The sequence below is a fragment of the Syngnathus scovelli genome, chromosome 3 (genome assembly GCF_024217435.2).
Source record: "Syngnathus scovelli strain Florida chromosome 3, RoL_Ssco_1.2, whole genome shotgun sequence".
Classification (NCBI taxonomy): domain Eukaryota; kingdom Metazoa; phylum Chordata; class Actinopteri; order Syngnathiformes; family Syngnathidae; genus Syngnathus; species Syngnathus scovelli.
Genome location: NC_090849.1, coordinates 12,673,454 through 12,694,943, shown reverse-complemented (window position 1 = coordinate 12,694,943; position 21,490 = coordinate 12,673,454). Strand labels below are relative to the sequence as shown.

The 21,490-nt window shown below is 40.5% G+C and overlaps 3 protein-coding genes, 1 long non-coding RNA gene and 1 other non-coding gene across 7 annotated transcripts in view; 2 read left to right on the top strand and 3 right to left on the bottom strand.

Annotated features, from left to right (window-relative positions):
• Positions 1-11,304, top strand: part of zdhhc8b (zinc finger DHHC-type palmitoyltransferase 8b) — a 38,083-nt gene extending 26,779 nt beyond the window's left edge. Inside the window, exons 2-11 of the mRNA XM_049762903.2 lie at positions 3,665-3,786; positions 4,615-4,772; positions 5,502-5,674; positions 5,762-5,864; positions 6,005-6,096; positions 6,224-6,356; positions 6,563-6,668; positions 7,307-7,413; positions 7,490-8,565; positions 9,434-11,304. Of these exons, the coding sequence (XP_049618860.1) occupies positions 3,665-3,786; positions 4,615-4,772; positions 5,502-5,674; positions 5,762-5,864; positions 6,005-6,096; positions 6,224-6,356; positions 6,563-6,668; positions 7,307-7,413; positions 7,490-8,565; positions 9,434-9,566 (2,203 nt within the window). The 3' untranslated portion in view covers positions 9,567-11,304. The remainder of the gene's footprint in view (positions 1-3,664; positions 3,787-4,614; positions 4,773-5,501; positions 5,675-5,761; positions 5,865-6,004; positions 6,097-6,223; positions 6,357-6,562; positions 6,669-7,306; positions 7,414-7,489; positions 8,566-9,433) is intronic.
• LOC125993927 (uncharacterized) lies at positions 3,628-7,101 on the bottom strand. The gene is made up of 3 exons (XR_007490448.2): positions 6,814-7,101; positions 6,506-6,583; positions 3,628-3,817 (listed from the first exon to the last, which is right to left on the bottom strand). It is a non-coding gene; the product is annotated as an uncharacterized lncRNA (long non-coding RNA).
• A 112-nt stretch (positions 11,305-11,416) lies between the features above and the next one.
• ranbp1 (RAN binding protein 1) lies at positions 11,417-15,019 on the bottom strand. Of its 2 annotated transcripts, XM_049762942.1 has the most exons (7): positions 14,856-15,019; positions 13,679-13,812; positions 13,435-13,592; positions 13,101-13,229; positions 12,924-12,992; positions 12,391-12,482; positions 11,417-11,621 (listed from the first exon to the last, which is right to left on the bottom strand). In XM_049762942.1, exons 1-7 carry the CDS (start codon positions 14,868-14,870, stop codon positions 11,604-11,606), a joined length of 615 nt encoding a protein of 204 aa, XP_049618899.1. In that variant the 5' UTR covers positions 14,871-15,019; the 3' UTR covers positions 11,417-11,603. The 2 variants fall into 2 exon arrangements, with proteins under 2 accessions (XP_049618899.1, XP_049618898.1); XM_049762941.1 differs by having other exon boundaries at positions 11,417-12,482.
• On the bottom strand, positions 12,607-12,735 carry LOC125965914 (small nucleolar RNA SNORA77). Its single transcript, XR_007480009.1, has one exon. It is a non-coding gene; the product is annotated as a small nucleolar RNA SNORA77 (small nucleolar RNA).
• Positions 15,020-16,326: 1,307 nt separating the features above from the next.
• Positions 16,327-21,463, top strand: trmt2a (tRNA methyltransferase 2 homolog A). 2 transcript variants are annotated; one of them, XM_049762909.1, is made up of 12 exons: positions 16,327-16,444; positions 17,074-17,685; positions 17,760-17,868; positions 18,544-18,725; positions 19,530-19,644; positions 19,740-19,855; positions 20,133-20,244; positions 20,371-20,493; positions 20,601-20,676; positions 20,749-20,865; positions 20,936-21,032; positions 21,110-21,463. In XM_049762909.1, the coding sequence occupies exons 2-12, from the start codon at positions 17,078-17,080 to the stop codon at positions 21,285-21,287; spliced, it is 1,833 nt and encodes a 610-aa protein (XP_049618866.1). In that variant the 5' UTR covers positions 16,327-16,444; positions 17,074-17,077; the 3' UTR covers positions 21,288-21,463. The 2 variants fall into 2 exon arrangements, with proteins under 2 accessions (XP_049618866.1, XP_049618867.1); XM_049762910.2 differs by having other exon boundaries at positions 16,386-16,444; positions 17,050-17,685.
• The last annotated feature ends 27 nt before the right edge of the window (positions 21,464-21,490 follow it).

The following is a 21,490-nucleotide window of genomic DNA, read 5'->3' as shown; positions in this document are numbered from 1 at the left end:
ATGTTCTTAAAGGTGTTAATTGTACATGAAAACTAATGTTATCTACTTCACAAAATATTAACTTTATACTGCTTAAAACAACTAAACAAGTATCTTGTTAAATAAAGCTGGAAAGGTGCATACATTATGCACTTTATGTCTTTGTAAACAATCAAAAGGCAGAGAAATGTACATTTTAGTGAGGAGTATTGCTATCTTTAAGTAACACTGTATTTGCAGTACAATATTAACAATCCAAGTATATAACCCTGTTTGAAACCTTGTCAGACACTGAAAGCTGCGAAGGACGGTTACTATAGTAACTGTGGACAAAAGAAAGTATCACAAGTTGTGTTTCTTTGTGAAGGAACGTCACCAACGACTGACCTTTCATACGTTGTTTGCCAGTTATTTTCAAGTCTATTTAAACATGGATCTTTATAAAAAGATTTTTTATTTTATTGATTGTTTTGGTGTAACAATACTGTGGGGGGTTGGGGTAGTCATTGCAACATTTGTCTTATGACTTAATATTTATGACATTTACTGTAAGCTATATATGTTTCTGGGGCCTTTGTATGCGAAAGCTATTGAATCCAATCCCTTATCTTTGTGGCACACTATGCAAAACAATTTCTGAAAGAGCCTTGGGGGCTTCCCCTGCCTTGGCAATGGCCACACTTGCAGGTTCTGTTGAAGGAGAGGTTTAGGAATGTGACACAAGACAACTTCTGTCGGATTTACTTCCCTGAGTGGCCCAGTCTGAGCGCCGCTTATGCAGCTAGTCACAATCCGGCCTCTCAAATGTAATACCCAGCTTGGGTTTCACACTGTTACATATTTCTGGCTGGGAGAGCTTTACATTTACACACAGATTCCGGCACCAGCTGCACTTTGGCAGTGTTCAGTGACCTTACTACTGCGGTCAAGATACCCGAACATAGTAGCTGTACACCTCAAGTAAAGCCTTTAGCCTTTGGCTTTTAAGCCTTATTCATTCCAGTTGACCCATGGCTGTGCTCTGAACTGAGTTTGGCAGCAATGAAGAAGTGTCCTCTTATTCGAAATGATTGAATTGGAAGAGAATAGTACGTTGCTCATGCTACACAAACATGGATGTTAGAGGTACCTTGACACAAGCATTTACAAGCACACACCCATTGTTCGCTCAAATGGGATTATCAAACGTTTAAAAAATGTCCCGTCGACTCCCATAGTGCTAACTCAGACTTCACACTCTGACATCAGGGACTTTGGCTCGTGTTTTGTTCCTGAGTGATGAAAGTCAGATGATCATCAGCATCATTTCCAGAATCACAGTTTTGGAATTCACAATATTTAATGAGTGTGTCACAAAATAATGGCTTCAAAATTAGTACAGAAATCTCCTGGACACACCATGTACTAATATTGTGGTGTCCAGCACTGCTGTCTACAGACAGACTAAATCCATCCATCCATCCATGATCCATCCATCTGTCAGGTGAGCTCAGACTATGCCATGTTCTTGGCCCTCTCCTCTTTGCCATTTATCATCTCCCACTAAGTCATCCTCAGAAAATTTCCCAGCCATTGCTTCCATTGGGTGAATTACAACCACCTGCATATCTCCTCAAAACCTAATGTATGTGATAGACGGAACCTTGAAAAAATAGTTGCAAATGACGATTGCGATATTGAAAGAAAACAAATCGAAATTAGTTCATAATTGTTTAGCACTAATTCTCTTCCACCATCCTCCCTTACCAAAACTTGGTTCAGTCCCAAACTGAGCTTTTGCTTATCAGTTCAAAATCCACTTTGGCAAAATCAAACAAAATCTATTGCTCCGCCTCCCTTCAAGTTAAGAGTCAAAGCACATATCTAAAACATTACGCAGTTTGTATACTTTTACATAATACTTTGACTGGTCCAAAAGTTGAAATGCTTTTTCTTCACAAGAGTTTCCTGAAGCTGAATTGTGATTGGTTGTGACTTGAGACTTGAACATATTATTTTATAAAGACAATTTGAGGGGGTGAGTTCCCCTGAAGGAGCAAAGCACTGCATTTCATTCTAAACAAACCTCTAATGCAATTACAAGAAAGCAGATTAGCAGTGAGCCAAAGTCAGATGGAAATACGTACAGTGAACCTTGCTGCTCCAAACTTGCCTTCTCAGTTCTCTAGTGTCATTGTTCTGTCAAGTCTTATAAAACAGACATTCGTCATTTTAGTTCTGAAGATGTCATAGCTACATTAAATCTTTCACAAATTGCTTCCTTTCTAAGCAAATGGGTATAATCAAAGGGTCATTTATATTTAGTAAATCCAGCTTTCTTATAATTTGCAGGCTCATATCGATATATCATATCTGACTGTTTTTTCACACAGAGGAAATGTATCACTCTGCTAGCATGAGGACCAAGATGCGGATTATACTTCTTTAATCCTTCTTTTGTCTGCCTTTCCTCTTCCCTTCTTCAAAAGCCAGGGATGAAATATGATTTTTCTGAGCTTCTTTTATATTCTACTGCATCAGTGTTGTTTATATGCTCCTCTTTTGCCATTGAGGCAATTTCAATGCTAATCATATCCGATTATCCTATTTTTATAAACATTTTGATTACTGCAGAGAATAATGTTCTATGTTCTCTATAGTTACTTATACCTGCAAACCAATTAAGCAATAACTGTTATCTCAACTATTTTCTCAGTCGCTACGCTGTCTGCGGGCTGAATTCAAAATAGATTCTGGCAGTTGCACTTAATTTTCTCATCTCGCTTCTGGCTCGTCTGAAGACACAAATGCTGAATTTTTAGCAGCCAGAAAAATTGCTTTTCTATCTTGCTCACTTGTAACATTTTTCACTGTGTAAATGGTAATCCTTTAGAAATCAAATGAATCGATTAACCCATCGCTTATTCCATCAGTTACTCAGGTAATACATCCCATAAGAATCAAGTCAATACAAATCAGGTCCAGCATCAATGCGTGTATCATTCAGCGAGTGTACCTGAAAATACAATCAAGCCAAAACATTCAGTCTCAAAGCCAAGAAGCATGAAGCAAGTGTGATTCTTCTTTCACTCTGTATCCATCCATCATCTTTTGGTCTTAGTTTTGACCTATTTTGATCTTGGGCGGAACTCACACGGATAACATTGCTTGAATGACTGAGGGGCGGCCTGCAGCCAAAAGAAAATGTCTGTGCTCATGCAAATTGTAATCATGGCTCGGGCCGGGCTGTATATGGTGAAAAGGCAGCAGAAGCATTAAAGGACCACACTAATTGATCTGCACTGTGGAAATGATGTAATGTAAATGTTAACAAGGAAATAAAAATAAAGATTCATCAACTGGTTCCAAAGTCGCCTATAGTTGTTGCAGTGGTAATTTAGTGCTAGGAAACAAGAGTTTTAATACCACCTTAAACAGATGGAGCTTGTTTACCGGTGGTTGTCTCAACATCTCTGATTTCTGTATTTTTTGTCACTGCTGTATCATGCTTGTTTTTGTGAAATCAAACCACATCACCCTGTACTATTTTGCTCCCAGGAATCATGTTACCTGTGATGGTTATTGATTTGGTTGTGTTTTTGTTTTTTTTAAACAAGAACAAAGGCTCACTTAAAGTGCATTTGAGTGTGATTGCAGGCTACACAGAGATGAAAACCAAGAAATTGAGCTTTATTTGTTCCTTCAGGTGCCCCTGGTTGACCAAGGTGATCTCACCTATCGTCCCTCTCTACAATGGCTTTGTCTTCCTCTTTGTCTTGGCCAACTTCAGCATGGCGACCTTCATGGACCCTGGTGTCTACCCCAGAGGTTTGTGTGCAGCCCTCTGCAACGGTTCCTTCTATTTTTACAGAGGAAATTTGACAAAATGTTAAGCTGATTATTTTCCAAGAACATAAGAATCACTGTGGATCTTTTGATTTACAAAAACACTACTGTCAAACAAGCCACTGAAATCATTTTTGTAAGAACTTGTGTTTGCGGAGAGAATCACTGAAATCACTCAGCTTTTTGAATTCAGAACCACAAAGCTGATGTTAATTTATTTTATCGTTAGCCATTTGTTCTGTTGAGACATTTGACACAGTGACTAAGGGAATTGCCACTTTGGTGATGGCAAGCCGTCACCGTAGCATGCGTAGTTAGTTTCATGCTTGTATTTCTATGGTACATGCCACATACTATCCTCCAACTCCACAAGCAATTTATGATGTGCAGCAGATAGATGCCAAATGCCATTTCACTGAGTTTGCTGCATTTGCTTTATGTATACTCAATGGTTTGATTTGTTTTTTTTCTCTTTTCACCAGCAAACTTAATCCTCAGCTAGAGTTATTGGGAAAAGCGGCAGCTCTATGAATTTATGCTGTGCAGCAGAATAAACCCTTTAAATCGGTCCATGTTCATGACTATAAATATAATACAGGGCTGGAAGGGAGAATTTTTCCTTTTTTGAAAAATATTGCAAACAGCTGCTACTGTAAATATTGTTTTGTTGTTTGAATAATTGTCTATGAGTGACAACTAGCCTAAAAAGCACATTAGAGGTTATGTTTTTGTTTAACTGTGACAATAATGACTGCTGCTTTTTTGAATAACCTTAAAAATAATAACCTGACTGTGTTCGTGTATGCACAGCGGACGAGGATGAAGACAAAGACGATGACTTCCGGGCGCCTCTCTACAAAAATGTGGAGATCAAGGGCATTCAGGTTCGGATGAAGTGGTGTGCCACCTGTCACTTCTACAGACCACCTCGCTGCTCACACTGCAGTGTCTGTGACAATTGCGTGGAGGTGGGTGTCGAGAAATGTGTTTGAGAATATGAATACATATTTACCCATAGCAAGGCTCTCAATTGTAGTACGCTGTGGAAGTCCTAACCACCGCACCTCGGAACAGTGTGTGCTGGAAAATTATCCTGCCATTTAATTGTTTTGAAAGCTATTCATTAACTTTATGCAATATGTCTGCTTCAGGTGCAATTTTTATAAGAATCTTAACACAAAAATGTGTCTTTTTTTCACATTATGTGTAGAACTACACCTAAATCTCGATTTTACTCGCTTTGATCCTACGCGACTTTCTGTCTAATGTGGTTTGGTCATGGAGCTCAATTTTTTTTGTGATAAATACATTTTCAAGTAGTATTTGAAATGGACGAGATGAGGACCGTATGAAGCTAAACGTTTATGTGGCCCACAAATTGTGCATGGACTTTGTGTCAATACTAAAATTACAAATTGTCTTCACTTTTGGAAAATAGAGAAATTACTAGCAATTTTAATTACCATTCATCATTTTAAATAATCAGAACAGTTTATACTAGTCTGTGATTGTGCGGGTGACAGATGGCAAAAGGACCCCTTTGGCTGCCCAACAACATGCCTGGATAAAAACTGATAAATTTTACTTTTTAACTCGTATCCCACAAATGCAATATTAATCAGACTGCCGTGTTTAAAGTAGTCCATGGGCACATGCAACATATCATTGTAAAGAACAAACGTCTTTCTTATTCTTAGGACTTTGACCATCACTGTCCTTGGGTCAACAACTGCATTGGACGCAGAAATTACCGCTACTTCTTCCTCTTCCTGCTCTCTTTGAGCATCCACATGATGGGAGTTTTCACCTTTGGTCTCATTTTCGTGCTCCACCACCGAGAGAAACTGGGAGCTCTGCACACCACCATCACGTATCCTTTTAACAATCCCTTTACCACTTTTTGATCAGTTGTTTTGTGAGCTAATTTTTTTGCTTTCCTTAACCATTGAACACTCAGATTGGTGGTGATGTGTATCGCAGGGCTTTTCTTTATTCCTGTCATGGGTCTCACGGGTTTCCACATGGTGCTTGTGGCGCGAGGTCGAACCACAAATGAACAAGTGAGGGACACATTGGAATAATAGGGCTCCCAAATACAATAATGAAGTAGAAAGAAAAGGAACAGTCGATGTTTGTCATAATACCGGTCTGTGCTGAAACATGATGGTCAAAACTCTAAACAAGGTTTTTTGTTTCTCAGGTAACGGGCAAGTTTCGTGGAGGAGTAAATCCCTTCACTAGAGGTTGCTGTGGCAATGTTGAGTATGTCTTGTGTAGTCCTCAAGGGCCAAGGTAAGATGCGTGGGTGCGTATGTGTGTGTGTGTGTGTGTTGCGTGTGTACGCGTGTGCATGCATACGTGTGTGTTCTAAAATGGTAGATCACGAAAAGGATCATGCTTTTTGTCTTTTACAATGCAGGTACATATTTGACCCACGAAAGAAGCCCCACATCAAAATTCAACCTCCATTTATTCGACCAGACCTCTCAGACAGGCAAATCGCCATCAAGGTCAATGACAATGGCATCCATGGCACCATTATCAGCTCCAAGGTGAGAGTTTTATACTCAATCTACACCTTTTCCCCCTTTTTATTGCCGCATGAGAGGAATTGCAGCATTTGCCTGCCCGATATGCTTGTGACTGCGATTGCGCCACCAAGACCGATACATTTCTCCCGCCAATATGCACACTATCACACCTGTTGTTCAGCCACCTGCTCAAGGATGTTCTTGACACTCTGTTCTTGTCCACATAGTCCAAATGTAGCCTCGATGGCCTGGATGAAAAAGAAACACAGCCGCCATTGCCACCGAAAGCTGACAGGTACAACCAGCTGAAAAACCATCTGACCTCCAGTGAGGGTAAGAACCACCAAAATCTCAGTTCTCCGTCCAACTCGTCAGTTACTATTTAGACTTTACACCACTGCAAACACAACAATCTTGGTAAATAATGTTTTCAATGTAGCTCTTGTATTGAATCATATCACAGATTGTTCAGGTGTACCTCATCAAGTATCTGTGGAGTGTCCCTTAAATCCCAGCCTCTTTGGCTCTTTGTGTTGTTTACGCAGCGGTCCCTGTGTAGTTGTGATTTGTTGCTTTTAAACCTTGTGAAATATCAACGTCATTAATCTCGTGTTGGCACACACACGCTCGCACGAACACATGGTGGGTTCCCTCCAGAGACCCTGTGTCTTGGTGCATTATGTCAGGGAGGGAACAGTTTGCCCTGCCCCAAGGAGCAACACTGCAACCTGGTGGTAGTTTTATGTACTGCAGCAGCCTGCCAATCACTTGTTCAAACACATACTTCAACAATCAAATTCACTCTGTATCGCTTTGTCTGAATCTCTCTCTCTCTCCCTCTCTCTCTCTCTGTATCGCTTTGTCTGTATCACTCTCTCTCTCTGCATTGTACTGAGTAATTCATTTGTCAACAGCTGATATAATCTTGGTAATGTTCACAATCTGTTTTTTCTCTGTTTATCAATCTGTAGAAAGCTCACTGTCTGGTAAGACCCACCCGTCCACTCCAGCTATGTACAAATTCAGACCGTCCTTTGGCACCATGCCGAAAGTTCACTATCATACTGCAGGGGACAAGGTAAAATTAAGGCAAAATACAAATAAAGGTAGTAAATAAATGCATCTACTAGTCATGCCTTGTGTTTTTTCATCAGATTGTCATGTCCGATGACCAAAATTCCTCAGCCATCTTGGAAGAGGGTGCTCGTGGCCACGACTATCGATCTGAACCAAACTTAGATCTGCCAGAGTACACTAATGCTCCCCTTCACCGCACTTTCAAATCCTCCCCTTTCCAGCTGGACTCTGACCCGCTCAACTCTCGGACTCATAGCCTGAAGCAGGCTCACCAACGATCGGAGAAGGGTCAGCTCGTGGGTCTGCAGCCTCAGACGGTCACCTCAACCCCTTATAAGAACGTATTTTCTCCCAACACGCTCTCCAACCGTAACGGAAGTCTATCCTATGACAGCCTGCTGAACCCCAGTAGCACTCCACCCACCGCCAGTGAGTGCTTGGCCCACCGCGGTGTGCCTCCAGTAGGGTTCCACTCGCCCTACCTGCCCACCAAAATGTGCCACAGGCGGGATCCTGAGATGCAGAGACAACAGGTTACCGCCACCTACAGTCCAGTTTTGTCATCCAGGGCGGTGGGCCGTCACTCGCCTCACCTTCGGGACAGGGACTCATCCCCAGTGCGCTACGACAACCTCTCCCAAACAATCATGGCCTCCATCCAAGAGCGGAAGGAAATGGAGGCAAGAGAGAAGCGCCACATGTTACACGGGCATTCCCAGACGCATATCTATGCCCAGGACTCTGGTGTGTTTGAGGGCTCCGGTGGGTATGGCCTCCCACCCAACCCCTGCTATCCGGATGGCCCTCGCTGTGCCGGTTCCAGAGGGCCGACACCTCCGGCTTATGGAGGCTCCAGGGACAACCTAATGGGGGTCGGGCTGAATTACGGCCAGAGAACCCCTGTCCTCTGCCAGGCCGGCTCCACTATGGGGCGAGCACCCAGGACTTCATCCAGCTCTTTACACACAGATCACATTAGTACCAACAACAACCTTGGAAGGGTCTCAGGCCCAGAGGGCTTTTATCGCTCCCCTGCCCACCGCCCCCACCCCCACTCCCCTGCCATGCACCGATCGCCATCCTACTCCCAGCAGAAACTCTCGTACATGAGTGTCCAGGAGAGGATGGACTCACCTCGCCTAGGGGGGGCAAGGTATGAATCCTAGCCCTCTGGTACCGCATGCATGCCCTGAGCCAGGAAGGGAAGAGGGGTTGGGCATACACAACTATCCCCTCCTGCTCCCATTGACTTCCTGAGCTCTAGTCTGTACCTCTTTCAAGCATGTAGCATTAAGTGTACAATGTTTTTGTCTTACTGTCTATTTATCCATGAAACCCTTTACCATTCCAGTTTTATGTGCTTGCAGCTGTCTGAATTAAGTGCTTGCTGAGTCTGCAGATATAATTGTAATGTAGAATATTAGGCATTATTCAAATCTCCAAGAACTCGTTTTTTTAAATAATGTATCGCATGACCGGGCAAGTAGCCACAAGATGGCGCAAATTCCCCGGCAAACTCTATATTGCTGTCCCGCATACCGAATCCTCGAAAGTTGAGGAGTTTGCGAGGGATTTGCGCCACCTTGTGGCTACTTTCCCAGTCATGTAATACGCCGTTTGAAAAATGAGTTCCTGGACATTTTAAATAATATACATTTTAAGATACAATCTGCAGGTTCGGCGAGCACAAAAACAGGAATGGTAAGGGGTTAAGTTTCATCTAAATTCATCAATGTGTTCTATGAATGGATTATTTTCTGCCTTAGAAAAAAAGTTTTGTATTCTTCAATGACTGTCAGATTAATAAAGTTGCGACTTTCCATTCCTTCTTCTTTTTGCATGTCTTTACATATTCATGTGCAACACTCTTGCTTCTGCATTTCCATTCCATCTGGACAACTGAGGCATGTTCCTCCAACCCTTCATCTCTTATTCTTCACTCTCCATAGACCAATAACCTTTGACTTGTGAAGCATCTCTGTGAGTTGAACCCCATCTGTTGCTTTTTTCTTTCCATTCAGAGAGGCCATGAAAGTTAATGGCCAGATGGATTGCCACCCGAGTGCCAAGGGTGTCACAGGCAGTCCCAATCGCCACGGTAACGTCAAAAAGGTGACTGGGGTGGGAGGCACCACCTATGAGATTTCGGTGTGAGCAGGCATGCCGGATTCACCTTCGGTGACAACCATATTTAGTTGTTTTTTTTATCCTTTGTAAAGCAGCTCGGTTATGTTAATTGTTCAAACACAGGATCAGTCTGCTGCTGTGTGGTTGTCATGGACCTAATACATGTGTTTGACTCCAATTATCAGTGATCCTCTGTATGGGTGAAGTTTTTTTTTTTTCCCGTGTTTCATACTTTGGTCATTCTAATGGACCAAAAGATTGTATTCTCTTAGCTGTAGTCATGTGACCGGGTCTAAATGTCCTATATTGTGTACATGTTTATGCTCCAGCTAGTGCTTCAGTTGGAACAAAATGCCACTGAAGGGGGCAGGGGGGAACAAACATGGACATCATTGTAAGACTATTGCTTCTCAAAGAGTGACACCCTCCCTGCTTGGAGAAGAAGGCAACAATTCAAGGTGCTTCAAAATACCAGGCCGCTTAAAGTACACCTGGCACCTTTGCTTCATATCCAATGTATTCTTTTTTTAACCAAGAGGGGACAGAACCAGCATAGGTTCAATTTGATACAATGTCTCCCTTTGTGACTGAGTTACAAATACTTGGCTCATGTTCCTTTGGACTCTAGAAGGTGAAGGCTTCTTGTGGACCATCAGATTACCTCATACTTGACGAGTTTAACAACCCAACATTTCACTGACAAACTTGTTTGTTGTCTGGTTCAGTGTTGGCTTATAATAGAATCAGAGGAATGGAAGACGTACAGTACGCTGGTAGTTAAATTATGACCAATACCTTCTTTACAACCAGTAGTTTAATATAAACATTTCAATAATTGTTTGATAAATCTTGTAGACTGTATGACCAAAATACTATCTCAATTATTTTTCCATGTGATAAATTATACAATTCAGCCAAAAGGGCTCATAGACCTCGATGTAAAATGGTATTTCAGCACAAGATTATAAAACAGTGTGATATATGGATGTATGTGTATATATATATATATATATATATATATATATATATATATATACACACACACACACACACACACACACAGTTCTTGCACAGCCAAAGTCCACATTGGTTTAGCACATCATCAGTGTTCTCTTCCTCGAGATTTGTCATGAGATGTTCAGTCAAGTCTTTTCAGTTTTCTTTTGGAAAATATGTAGACCAGTAATGTGATGTACACACACAACAGCTGTCTGGTACAGCAAAATATTAAATAGAAAAAAACTAATGTTAGATGCGTTGGAATTAGGGCTAACTGAATTTGATTCAATAAGACAGACTTAAATGTTTGGTATGTTAAAACTCAGCCATTGTTGCCTTGAAGTAGAATGATGTAAGGCCACACCAGGTGCAGTGAGCCACATATAGCACATTGTGTGAAATGTTCATTTGAATTTATGTGGTAAATTGAGAGTTAAAAGATTAACAGAGTGCTAACATTAAAAATAGTTTAAGAACTCATTTGAACTTCCAAACCAGTTGGCACATTCACAACACCCGTGTCCTTCCCTTATATACAGTACGTGCTGCCATTGGTCCAACTGTATTTCAGAGAATGGACTTCATTAGTATACTTCCCAAACTACTGCCAGAAGTCAACATTACCCATACTCCATCCACTCAGAGCTCATTTACTTTTCAAAGACTTAAATACAGAGTTCATTGTATGAAAGCCAATACTATGGATGTTCCTATTTTTGTGAAGAAGAAACCCGATAAGTCAATAAAATGTCATTTGAGCAAATTATACTTTAAAATGCGTTCATTCTTTCTCTGGGCAAGTCAAAAACAGTGGGGAAAATTATAATTCAAGGAATATAAGCCCACTTGTTATAATAATGCTTAAGTGGATGCAAAAGTGGTTGACAGTGTTTTATTCAAAGCTGGAAGAAACATTTCCAATCATTTTGAGTGCAAATGAGAAGCAACATTTCATCCATGTACAAGTATTTACAGATGCACTGGCACTTGGATGCATTTTTGAGGTTCAGAAATGGTTGGTGAGAAGAAATGGAGGTGAGCAGGAAGGATGGCTGGGGACAGATTTCACATGCCTGAAGTAATCTGGGAATGTTACAGAGAGAATTCCTGGTGATGAGAAACTTCAGTTGGAGTAGCGCTATGGCAAACTGACAAACCGTTGACTTTGGACTTACTAACGTTCAGATGTTTGAAACAAAATGACATTTAGGTTAAGTGCATCTGATGGCCCAAAACTGCAGTGACCCTATGATGATTGGCCCCACATTAATGTGATGTCACAATGGGCCTGAGCGGGAGAAAAAAACTTCTACATGTCTCCACTGACAAAAAATTTATTTACTTGATGCCAGGAACAGCAAAAGCATGGACAGGTCAAGAAAGCCTGTTGAAATGCATCATGGGATGTAACAGATAATGCTCTTCTATGATGCCTGGTCCCTGACCCTGTGCTGCTAACAAGCAGGCTACATAATCCTCTTCCTCACAAAAATAATAATAAAAAACCAAAAATCCTAAATACCCCAATGTGGGAATCATCTCTATCACAAGCCTCTTCACAGTTTGTCACAAGTAACATTAAAGTGTTGATGAGCAGAATTGAAAAGTGTGGCATTCCAAGATAAGGGGTCAGAAGAAAGGTGGCTTCATTTTCAGACTTTGATTATTTTACTTGTTTGTTCAAAGTGGTATTAAGGACTTGTGAGGCAAAACGGATCATTAAAAAAAAACTAATATGTCAAGTGTCCAAATTCAGTTCACTTAGAGTCTATTGTAGAAAAAGAGGAAAACGGTTCAATTGAAGACCGGTATAGAAAGTTCTTGCTTCTCAATTCTTTTCCTCAGCCTTCACCTGCTTGGTCTCCTCTTTTTCACCTTCGTTCTTGTCTTTTACCGAGAGCTCTTCCAGTTTCTCCACCACTTTGATTGCACTATCAGCATTGTCTGTGTTGAAAATGAGTCACAAAAAGTCAAGTTTGTCTCACACACGCGTACACACACCGGTTTCATCATTTCCAAGAACGTTTGCCTGCTAACGGAAGGCCATTTTACGACCAGGTGTGATTATTTTGTTGTAGCAAAGCAAAGTGAGACAGGATTTGACGCAATCCAGTCGGGTTCTCCACTCTGCATGTTCATGTAGCAGACAGAAAAAGTCCTGAGCTGGAGTAAGCAGCAAAGAACAGAGTGTGTCTGCCGTTGATACGGAAAATAGAGCCATCTTAAACTCGGTTCACACATCCATCTCAGAAAAAAAGTACAATTGTTGACTCAACATGAGTGTTGGTTAAAAAATATTGTCGTTGTATTACAAAAATATTAATGTTAGTGCTATTAACACTTGGTGAGTTGATACAACGTAGGAAATGAAAAATGCTTACATACCTGATCCATCTTGTTTGTTTTTGACCACATCTTTGCATTCATCAAACTTCACTTTGAACTTCTGCGCATCTGCGGACAGAATAGGATTAATTCGTTCAAATCACATTACATTGACAAAAACTAACTTCTAAAGAATGCAACTCCAAATCTAGGGGGGAGGGGGTGGGGGCGGCTTACTTTCTGCATTTAAAAACCGGATGGCCAGAAGTTCAGGTTTGGGTTCTTCATCAGCATAATCTGCTAGTGTGTTCCACACCCAGGCTCTGTCGCTGCCAGCGTTGGGCTTCAGCTCCATCATTGGTACAACTGATAATCACAAGGAGAACCGCATGAACATAGATTAGAAGCAGGATGAATTGTTGACACCATAGATGTCACTGCATGTGCGAGGTTTGCAAAAGCATACAATGCAACACAGTTAAGCATTTCTCAAATTAGTTTTAAGCATCTTCCAAATTCACTACTGATATGAAATGCTATGAAATGAGGCCCAAGCAGTCACTAGACTCACTCTGATGATTAGCACAAAGCTTCAAAGTACGATCTCTCCTCATCAGAAGGCGAATTGTGCCCTTGTCTTTGTGTCTGAGCAGCTTGACATCACCAGTGCCTCTCTCCTTCCATTCAGGGGGATCAATTTCAGAGGCAAACCGGTAGAGCTTAGCTCGCCTGCAAAAAAAAACATTATCCACATATCCACAATAATGACAAAATGCAACACGTAAAAGACTGATCAGACTAGTATTGCTACGTACATTTTGAAAAGTTCCTCCTCATCTTCTTCTAACGTTTTCACTTCCTGCTCAGGAAGGTTCACGATTGGTTCAAACTGAGGGTCATGATTGGTGTCTTCTAGAATTTCTGCAGTGGTTTCATGCTCTTCTTGGTCCTGATGGTGACAGACAAGAATTGATCATTTCTGATGCTTGCTGCAAAACTGTTGTAAGAGTTGGACTTTGATGCTCATTTTTAAAATTAATCATTACAATTCAAGTTTATATTAGTCATATATCGGGCAAGTCGGGGTGGACAGAAAACCATCAACTAAGGAGTGGCCAGCAGAACTAATGTACCCACAAAAAACAACAACAACGAACCACTGAAACGTAGACATTTACACAGTATATAAAACAAATGGGTTCCTTTAAAGGTACACTAATTTCCTTTATTTCGTTTATTTATTTATTTTGAAACTATGTGTAAGGGATAAGTTACTCTAAAGTTAGCTCGTCTAGAATTGAGGCCTTGCGCAAGGATGCTTGCGTAGAGCAATGTACTTTTGAGACGTGTAATTATAAAGTAGTTGACTGGCAAATTACATGGCGTGAATTTATTTAGCCAGTCTAATCGTATAATCGAGATTGCGTAATCTGCATGTAATGTGAGAAACACGCTGATACATGCTAACATTAGCTTGATTGCAGCTAGCAACTGTTGTGCCTGGCGGACAATGGCAAGGAAACCTTGCTAAGGCCAGTTCATACAACCCATAACCCAAACACTTGGTTGTACAGAAGTGCAACATATAGCTCAAAGGACTTTGGCAATCTTGTCAATATTCAAAGAATAATTTAACATCGATGTAGCCATTAGCATCCAAACACGTTAGTAATGAGATTTGGCAGCTAGCGGTGACATGCTCACTGGCTGCACACTTGAGCGCTCTCACGAAAAGCACCTTAAAAACACTTGAAAGTCAAGTCAACCCTCACTCACGGGAAAAGTTGGGCATAATATCTTATTCTTTTTAAAATGTGGGTAACGTATAGCATGAACTCCGCCAATTAGCTTTGGTAGCATCGCCAACTCATTGTCGGCAGTTTGAGTCGCAGAATCCTTTCCAACTTCGGCCAATTACTACTGGTTTATTCCACAAATTCTTATTTCAAATCAATCCGAACTCTTTCGATGACAGACTAGTCATGGCCTCACCTTTGGGTCAGCCATAATATTGTAGATGTTTTCAGATTTTGAAGTTAACTTGAAGATTCAAATCCCAAACTGGCCGCCGTTTTTCCTCAACTCCTCTCACTTCCTGTTGAGGGTTTCGCGCGCCGAATTTGCCCATTGCGTCATCACCATCCGACGTGCGTCGGGTGGCCAGGAAATACTTTTTCTGTAGTTACACATTCCCAAGAAACAAAACATGAAATATTCTTCAGTCAATTATGGCAACATTGGTGGATTTGTATTGATTGTTATGTAATCTGTTTTCCATGTAAAAAAAAAAAATGTTTTGTCTTAACAATAATAATAATAAAATAATAATAATAATCATAATCTGTTACTCAGATGGTCGAGTGTAATAAAATAAATACTAACGAGGAAGTTATTCATGTGGATTATTCTCACTGTGCCTGTCTGAACATTTTTCACATTCCTACCGTTCCTATATAGGAATAATAATATTGTAATATATATATATATATATATATATATATAATATTATACTTTCAAAAAGCCCTCCACTCTTGAAATACATGAGAAATAGAGACCTCATCGGAAAGTAGCAAATGCGTGTACCACTTTAAGAAAGTTCAAAGTTCGCAGTCCACGCTAGTGTTGGCTCGTGAGTGAACGATTCGTTCAAAAGAACGACCACAGGCTACTAGGTCGAAATAGTTGACTGGTTAGTAACACGGGCTCTTGCTCGGTAAGAGCTTGGTTCGATCCCAGATTTGAGAATATACTGAAATCTGCTTTAATTGTGCAATTAAATCTTATTTATTTAACCTCGTGTAGTGTACCTATTGAAGTGTCCAGAGGTGTACGTACACATATTGTCATATAAAGCAGTTAAACAAATGTCTGATTTTTATGTTTTAATTGGCGAAAATAAAAACAAGGAATAAAACACCAGACAAGTTTTAACATTAATGTTTATTAAAAATAATAATAATATTAAAAGTAAATTTCAAACCAGCAATCCAATGTGAAATTGCAGGCAGATATATTGGATAACAATATTTAGGCGTATATATGCATACACGTTATTTAAAAACTACTATAAATGTTATAAAATCAAGATTACCCAAAGAGAAGCATAATCTCCCCGTTGTTGCATAACGGCGCATCCCTTCATGCAATAAAGTTAGCCATTAGCTTGGAGAAAACGTGCATAAAAGAAGTGGCGTTCAGTGAGTGGTTCTTTCTTTCCTTGGCAAATCGTAAATCGACATTCTGGCTTACGTAGTTCACGCCAGGAGGGAGACGCAACACGTTCATTGACTGATCCGTTGATGCACGGAAAGGCAGTTCACTCATTAACTCGTTCGCGAACTGGAAAGTCAGGATTCGTTCCCTCACTGATCCGTTCTCGCGATGAACTGGAAGTGCAAATTACTCATTCGATTCCTTGAACGATTCGTTTGAACGGCTCTTTTGAGCGAACTGATTCTAAAGAGTCAGTTCACTTAAAAGAACTGGAATGCACATCCCTAGTCAACGCCACGTGGTTTCAACAACATGTCGGCTCCCGGAATCGTTACCGTGTTATGAAACGTACCACAAGAAGGTTTAAGGTACCACTCCAAATATACTAAAACCTCTAGCTTTGTATCGTGCAAGCATGACAATGTCGTTCTAGTTTTGCTGATATTCTGTTTTGAACAGCCAACTCTGTTGCTTTCCAACGCTAATGTATTAAAAGTATTTTTTAAATGAAAAGTTTACCCCCATGTTTGTGTTGTTACATTAGAAATATAGTTTACTCGCTAAAGGTAAATGACAGATGTTTGTGACAAATGTAAACAAGATCAAGGTGAATTAAACAACTTTTTAATATGAATGTGACCTATTACCTGCACAAATCAGTTGAATCAAAATAAAATCATTTTGAGAGGGTACCTAAAATCAAACTACTCGTGATGTGGTTGCACAAGTCTGCATATCTATACGTGGGGGTGTTGCTGTGCTCAGATATCACATTCAAACTCGTGTTGAATGGGAGTCAGCAGAGACTTACCAGGATTTGGACAATTTTAAATTAAACTAGGTCTCAATATGATAAATCGATCATCAAAAATGGTTATTGATTAATTTGCTAATCATTGAGTAGTTGATCAATTCATCATTTCAGCTTGATTATTCACTATGTTTATTTTGTGTTTCTTATTCTTTAAACGAGTAAATAATTTTTCCCCGGCAATAGTATCATGGCAGACTGTAGTAGCAACCCTGTGGCTGAAAAAGCCCCCCCGGAGGAGAGGGACACAGCTGACCTCCCCACAGACTCCTCAGAGAACGTTGGCACTGCAGGAGAAGGTGAGGTGGCATCGGAGCAGAACATATATGGCTACATCAAGCAAGACCTTTTTACGTCCGAGATTTTCAAAGTGGAGATCCGGAATCTGCCCAAGTTCGTTGGCTTCAACGACCTGAAGAAGTTTCTGGCCAAGCACGGCCTCAACCCACACAAGATCAAGCTGTTTGGCAAGCAGACGTTTGCGTTTGTCACCTTTAAGAATGAGGAGGAGCGTGACAAGGCCATGAAGATGGTGCATGGCATGCACTGGAAGGGCCAGGTGTTGAGCGTCAGACTGGCCAAGCCTAAAGCCGATCCCATTCAGAGGAAGAGGAAGAATGAGGAGGGTGAAGGTTTGGGAGGGCAGCCTCCTTCCAAGCGAGCAGAAGGTGATGAGAAGGAGGAGCCGCTTAGCGTCCAGATCGCCAACGCGGTGACTCCCCTGTGGAATGTTCCCTATGAGGAGCAGCTCAGGACGAAGGAGCAAGATGCCGTAGCGGTTCTGCAGAGGCTGGCCAAGTGAGGGCATGTCATCTGTTTCTATGGCAACGTCGGAAAAAAAATAACTGACCACTATGTCATTTTCCCATTAGAGAAATTGCAAGCACCAACAAAGCCATGGTGCCCTTGCTTTTTGACGTCAAAGGAAAACACAACAGAATGTGCTGTCCACTGGAAGCAATTCATCCATCCCCTTCACAGGTTTGTGTCAGAACAATGTTGCGGAATTTCTGTAATGGACATATTGTGTTTTCAGCTCAGGTGGAGTCTTTGTTTGACGGGGAATTCAACTCCAAAATTTTCTTTGTATTATGTTCTGTGCTGTGCAACTAGTCGAAACAGTGTGCTGATAAATGCTTCATTTGTGGAATATGAATTAAACATGCAAAATCCATCTGCTTTTTAACCACTACAACATTTTATGTTTAGCAATTCAACAATTTTGCATTTGAATTAATAAGTGGTAATGTGCATATTACATTAGATTTTTTTTTGGGGGGGGGGGTGACATTTAAATTTTCAAAAGCATTATATTCATTATATTTATTTATTATATTAGTTTCTTTTCGTGCATCCACATACTGGTGTATTTAACATTCCAGAAACTTAAGTTATTATAATTAATAATATAATACCAATGTAGTTAGTTTAGAGGGGCCAATGGGGCTCCCGTACTGCACATCATCCTCCAGTAGCACTTCCCAGCAGAATGTAAGTCACACTGTCCGATATCTAAACTATTGTAGATTGTTTAAGTCCAAGCACCATTTATTGGAATGTCTCACTATGCTTTGGGGGATACCTTTGTGGCTAAGTTTGATCTTAAATATTCTGTATTCAAATACAGTGGTGTCTAACCCTTGTGTATGCTGACAGACAGAGTACAGAAACAAGTGCGAGTTCCTCATCTCAGTGGGTGCTGATGGGGAGGATAAGACCGTTGGCTTCCGTCTGGGGAAATATAAAGGAGGCTCCTGTGATGTGGTGGGGCCGCAGGAGGCGTGCCACGTCTCAACCCAGGCCAAGAAAGTTGTCCACGACTTTCAAAAATTCATCAGGTGTGTGAAAAGAATGTGTTTTATTTCAAGTGTTCAAAAGTGAAACTCCTATGTATTACTTAAGCTCAAATAATACTGTTCAGAATAATCGTACTATGTGACTATAAAGATCATTCCAGGTTTTGAGTACTGTCATTTCTGGACTATAAGTCACACTTGAATACTATAAGCCGCATCAGCTAAAATTAGGGTAAAATTTGTTCATATATAAAATGCACTGGATTATAAATCGTAGGTGTTTTAAATTAAATGTCTAATTAAATGTGTAATTAAACTAAATCTCTATTACCCATATTACCAAAAAAAATCCTCTTACAATATGAAAAAAAAAAAAAATCATGGAAAATCTAAAGGTAGGCCGCACGCACTGGACTATAAACTGCAGTAGTATGGTCCAGACATCATGGTCCATTTCTTTGTGGTCAAATGGGAAACAAGGTACCAGTAGATTATTACAATTCAACAAGACTTCGTATTCGTGATATTGCTTAGTAAAAAAGAAAAAAAAAGGTAGAAAAGGGGATGTTCACAATATTAGGAGTATCTGCTGTTGACACTTCAAACTCTAAACTATTATGTTCAAACTGTAGGTCATCTATGACACAAGGGACAGAAAAAAAGACTATCCAGAATTCCTTCAGTCAATGACCAACACAAAACAATATCCTAAAGAATAAAAGATAATCCAATATGAAGACATTTCATAGGTTTTGTTTAATAAAATATTTGTTATTATCGTAATGTTGTCATTTTATGCTTTGTGCTTGATTCCATTTGTGATACTAATGTGACCCGATGTCATAGGTCAACTCCTTACACCGTGTACAGTCCCGAAACGTACGAAGGACACTGGAAGCAGCTGACTGTTCGGACCACCAGGACCAAGCAAGCTATGGCTATAGTATTCTTCAACCCACAGGTAATGACGTTTGTCTGTAGGGTAGGCACTCACATGAATTCACTGCTGTTTCCCTGGAGTTTCTGACTAATTGCACATGTTCAACAACTCACTAGAAACTTGAAGAAACAGAACTTGATGCATTAAAGAGCTCCATGAAGAAATACTTTTCTGAGGGAGAGGGCAAAGACAGCGGCATCACCTCTCTCTATTTTGTCAAAGAGGGCCAAAGGTGAGGCGATGTAGACCCCCCCCCCCCCTCATATTATATTATGTTCACTCTGGGTATTTTTCATGTTTACATGTTTCATGATCTTTTAACATTTAAGAGAAGAGACATAGCAAAACGGTAAGAATTTGACAAGAGGGCACGTGATACTACGCTACAATTACTTTGTACTTGGTTTATTATGCAAGCTGTAAAGGCATCTAATATTAAAGTCGCAGGTTTGTGATTTGATGACAGGTACATATTTATCAAAAAATGAATTTTCTCTTTGCGGCCAAAGGAAATCTCCTAACATGGAAGACTTGCCTTGTGAGCTGGTGGCAGGAGATGGCTGCATCCATGAGGAACTTCTTGGTTTGAAATTCAGAATATCTCCTCATTCTTTCTTCCAGGTAAGAAACCTTTCTGCCTATTACTTAGTATCCTTGGTGTTCCTGTCAACACTTTGAGGTCAGTCTCTCAATAACAGTTTAAAAAGCTCATGTTGATTTTCTTCTATCTTTTGTGCACTCTGATAGATAAATACAGCAGGAGCAGAGGTTCTGTACTCTACTGTTGGGGAATGGGCGCAACTGGATCAGGACAGCACGGTTCTGGATGTTTGCTGTGGGACAGGAACTATTGGCATTTCTCTGGCTAAGGTAATGACTGGGACATACGTGTAGTTGTGTAGGCTATGCAGCTTTGTAGCGCTCATCATCTATACAGACTACTGCTAAACAATTACTGGTGGGGTTTTTTTGTGCAGAGGGTCAAGAAAGTAATTGGAATTGAACTTTGCCAGGAGGCAGTGGAGGATGCTCGAGTTAATGCGAAACTTAACGGTGAGTGTGTGAAAAGTGAATTTCAAGTGCTGTTTGTTAGAAATGTTGGCTTTTCATCTTTTTCAACTCAAGGGCTCAGCAATGTTGAGTTTCACTGCGGGAAAGCTGAAGTTTTGTTCCCAAGTATTCTCAATGCTCATGTGTCACCAAACCTGACGGCCATTGTGGATCCACCAAGGGCAGGCTTACGTAAGTTTAGAAAACTTAAAATGTCAAAATGGGATGGTTAACTTTTAAGGGGGTGCTGTCTTAATTGCAGATTCCAAGGTGATACTTGCCATCAGGAGAGCAGAGAATCTTAAGAGGCTGATTTATGTGGCGTGCAATGCCAAGGCGGCCATGAATAACTTCATTGAGTGAGTTTTAAACATTTTCATATAGCCAAATCCTCCATGTTTACTATCAGCTAATTTTAAAAAAAAATGCTCTATAGCCTGTGCAGGGCACCCTCCAACAGAGTTCATGGAACACCGTTCCAGCCTGTACGAGCCACAGCTGTGGATATGTTTCCTCAGACGGCGCACTTTGAGATGGTTCTGCTCTTTGAGAGAGTGGAGTACAACTCCCAGCGGCAGACCAACGATCCAGAAGAATCTATATGTTCATCTTGAAAAGTTCCCTTGCAAATGATGCTCAAACATGCATGTCTAATGAAACTGAACAGCTTTTTTTTTTTTTCCGTTCTATGTAGAGCTCAACAACAAAAAATTGCAGAAAATGTTTTTCCTTTTACTACTTAATTTGTGCTGTCTATTTCTTTTGGAATAAAACATTTCCAAAACACTGATTTGGGACCTACTAAATTATCAGACAG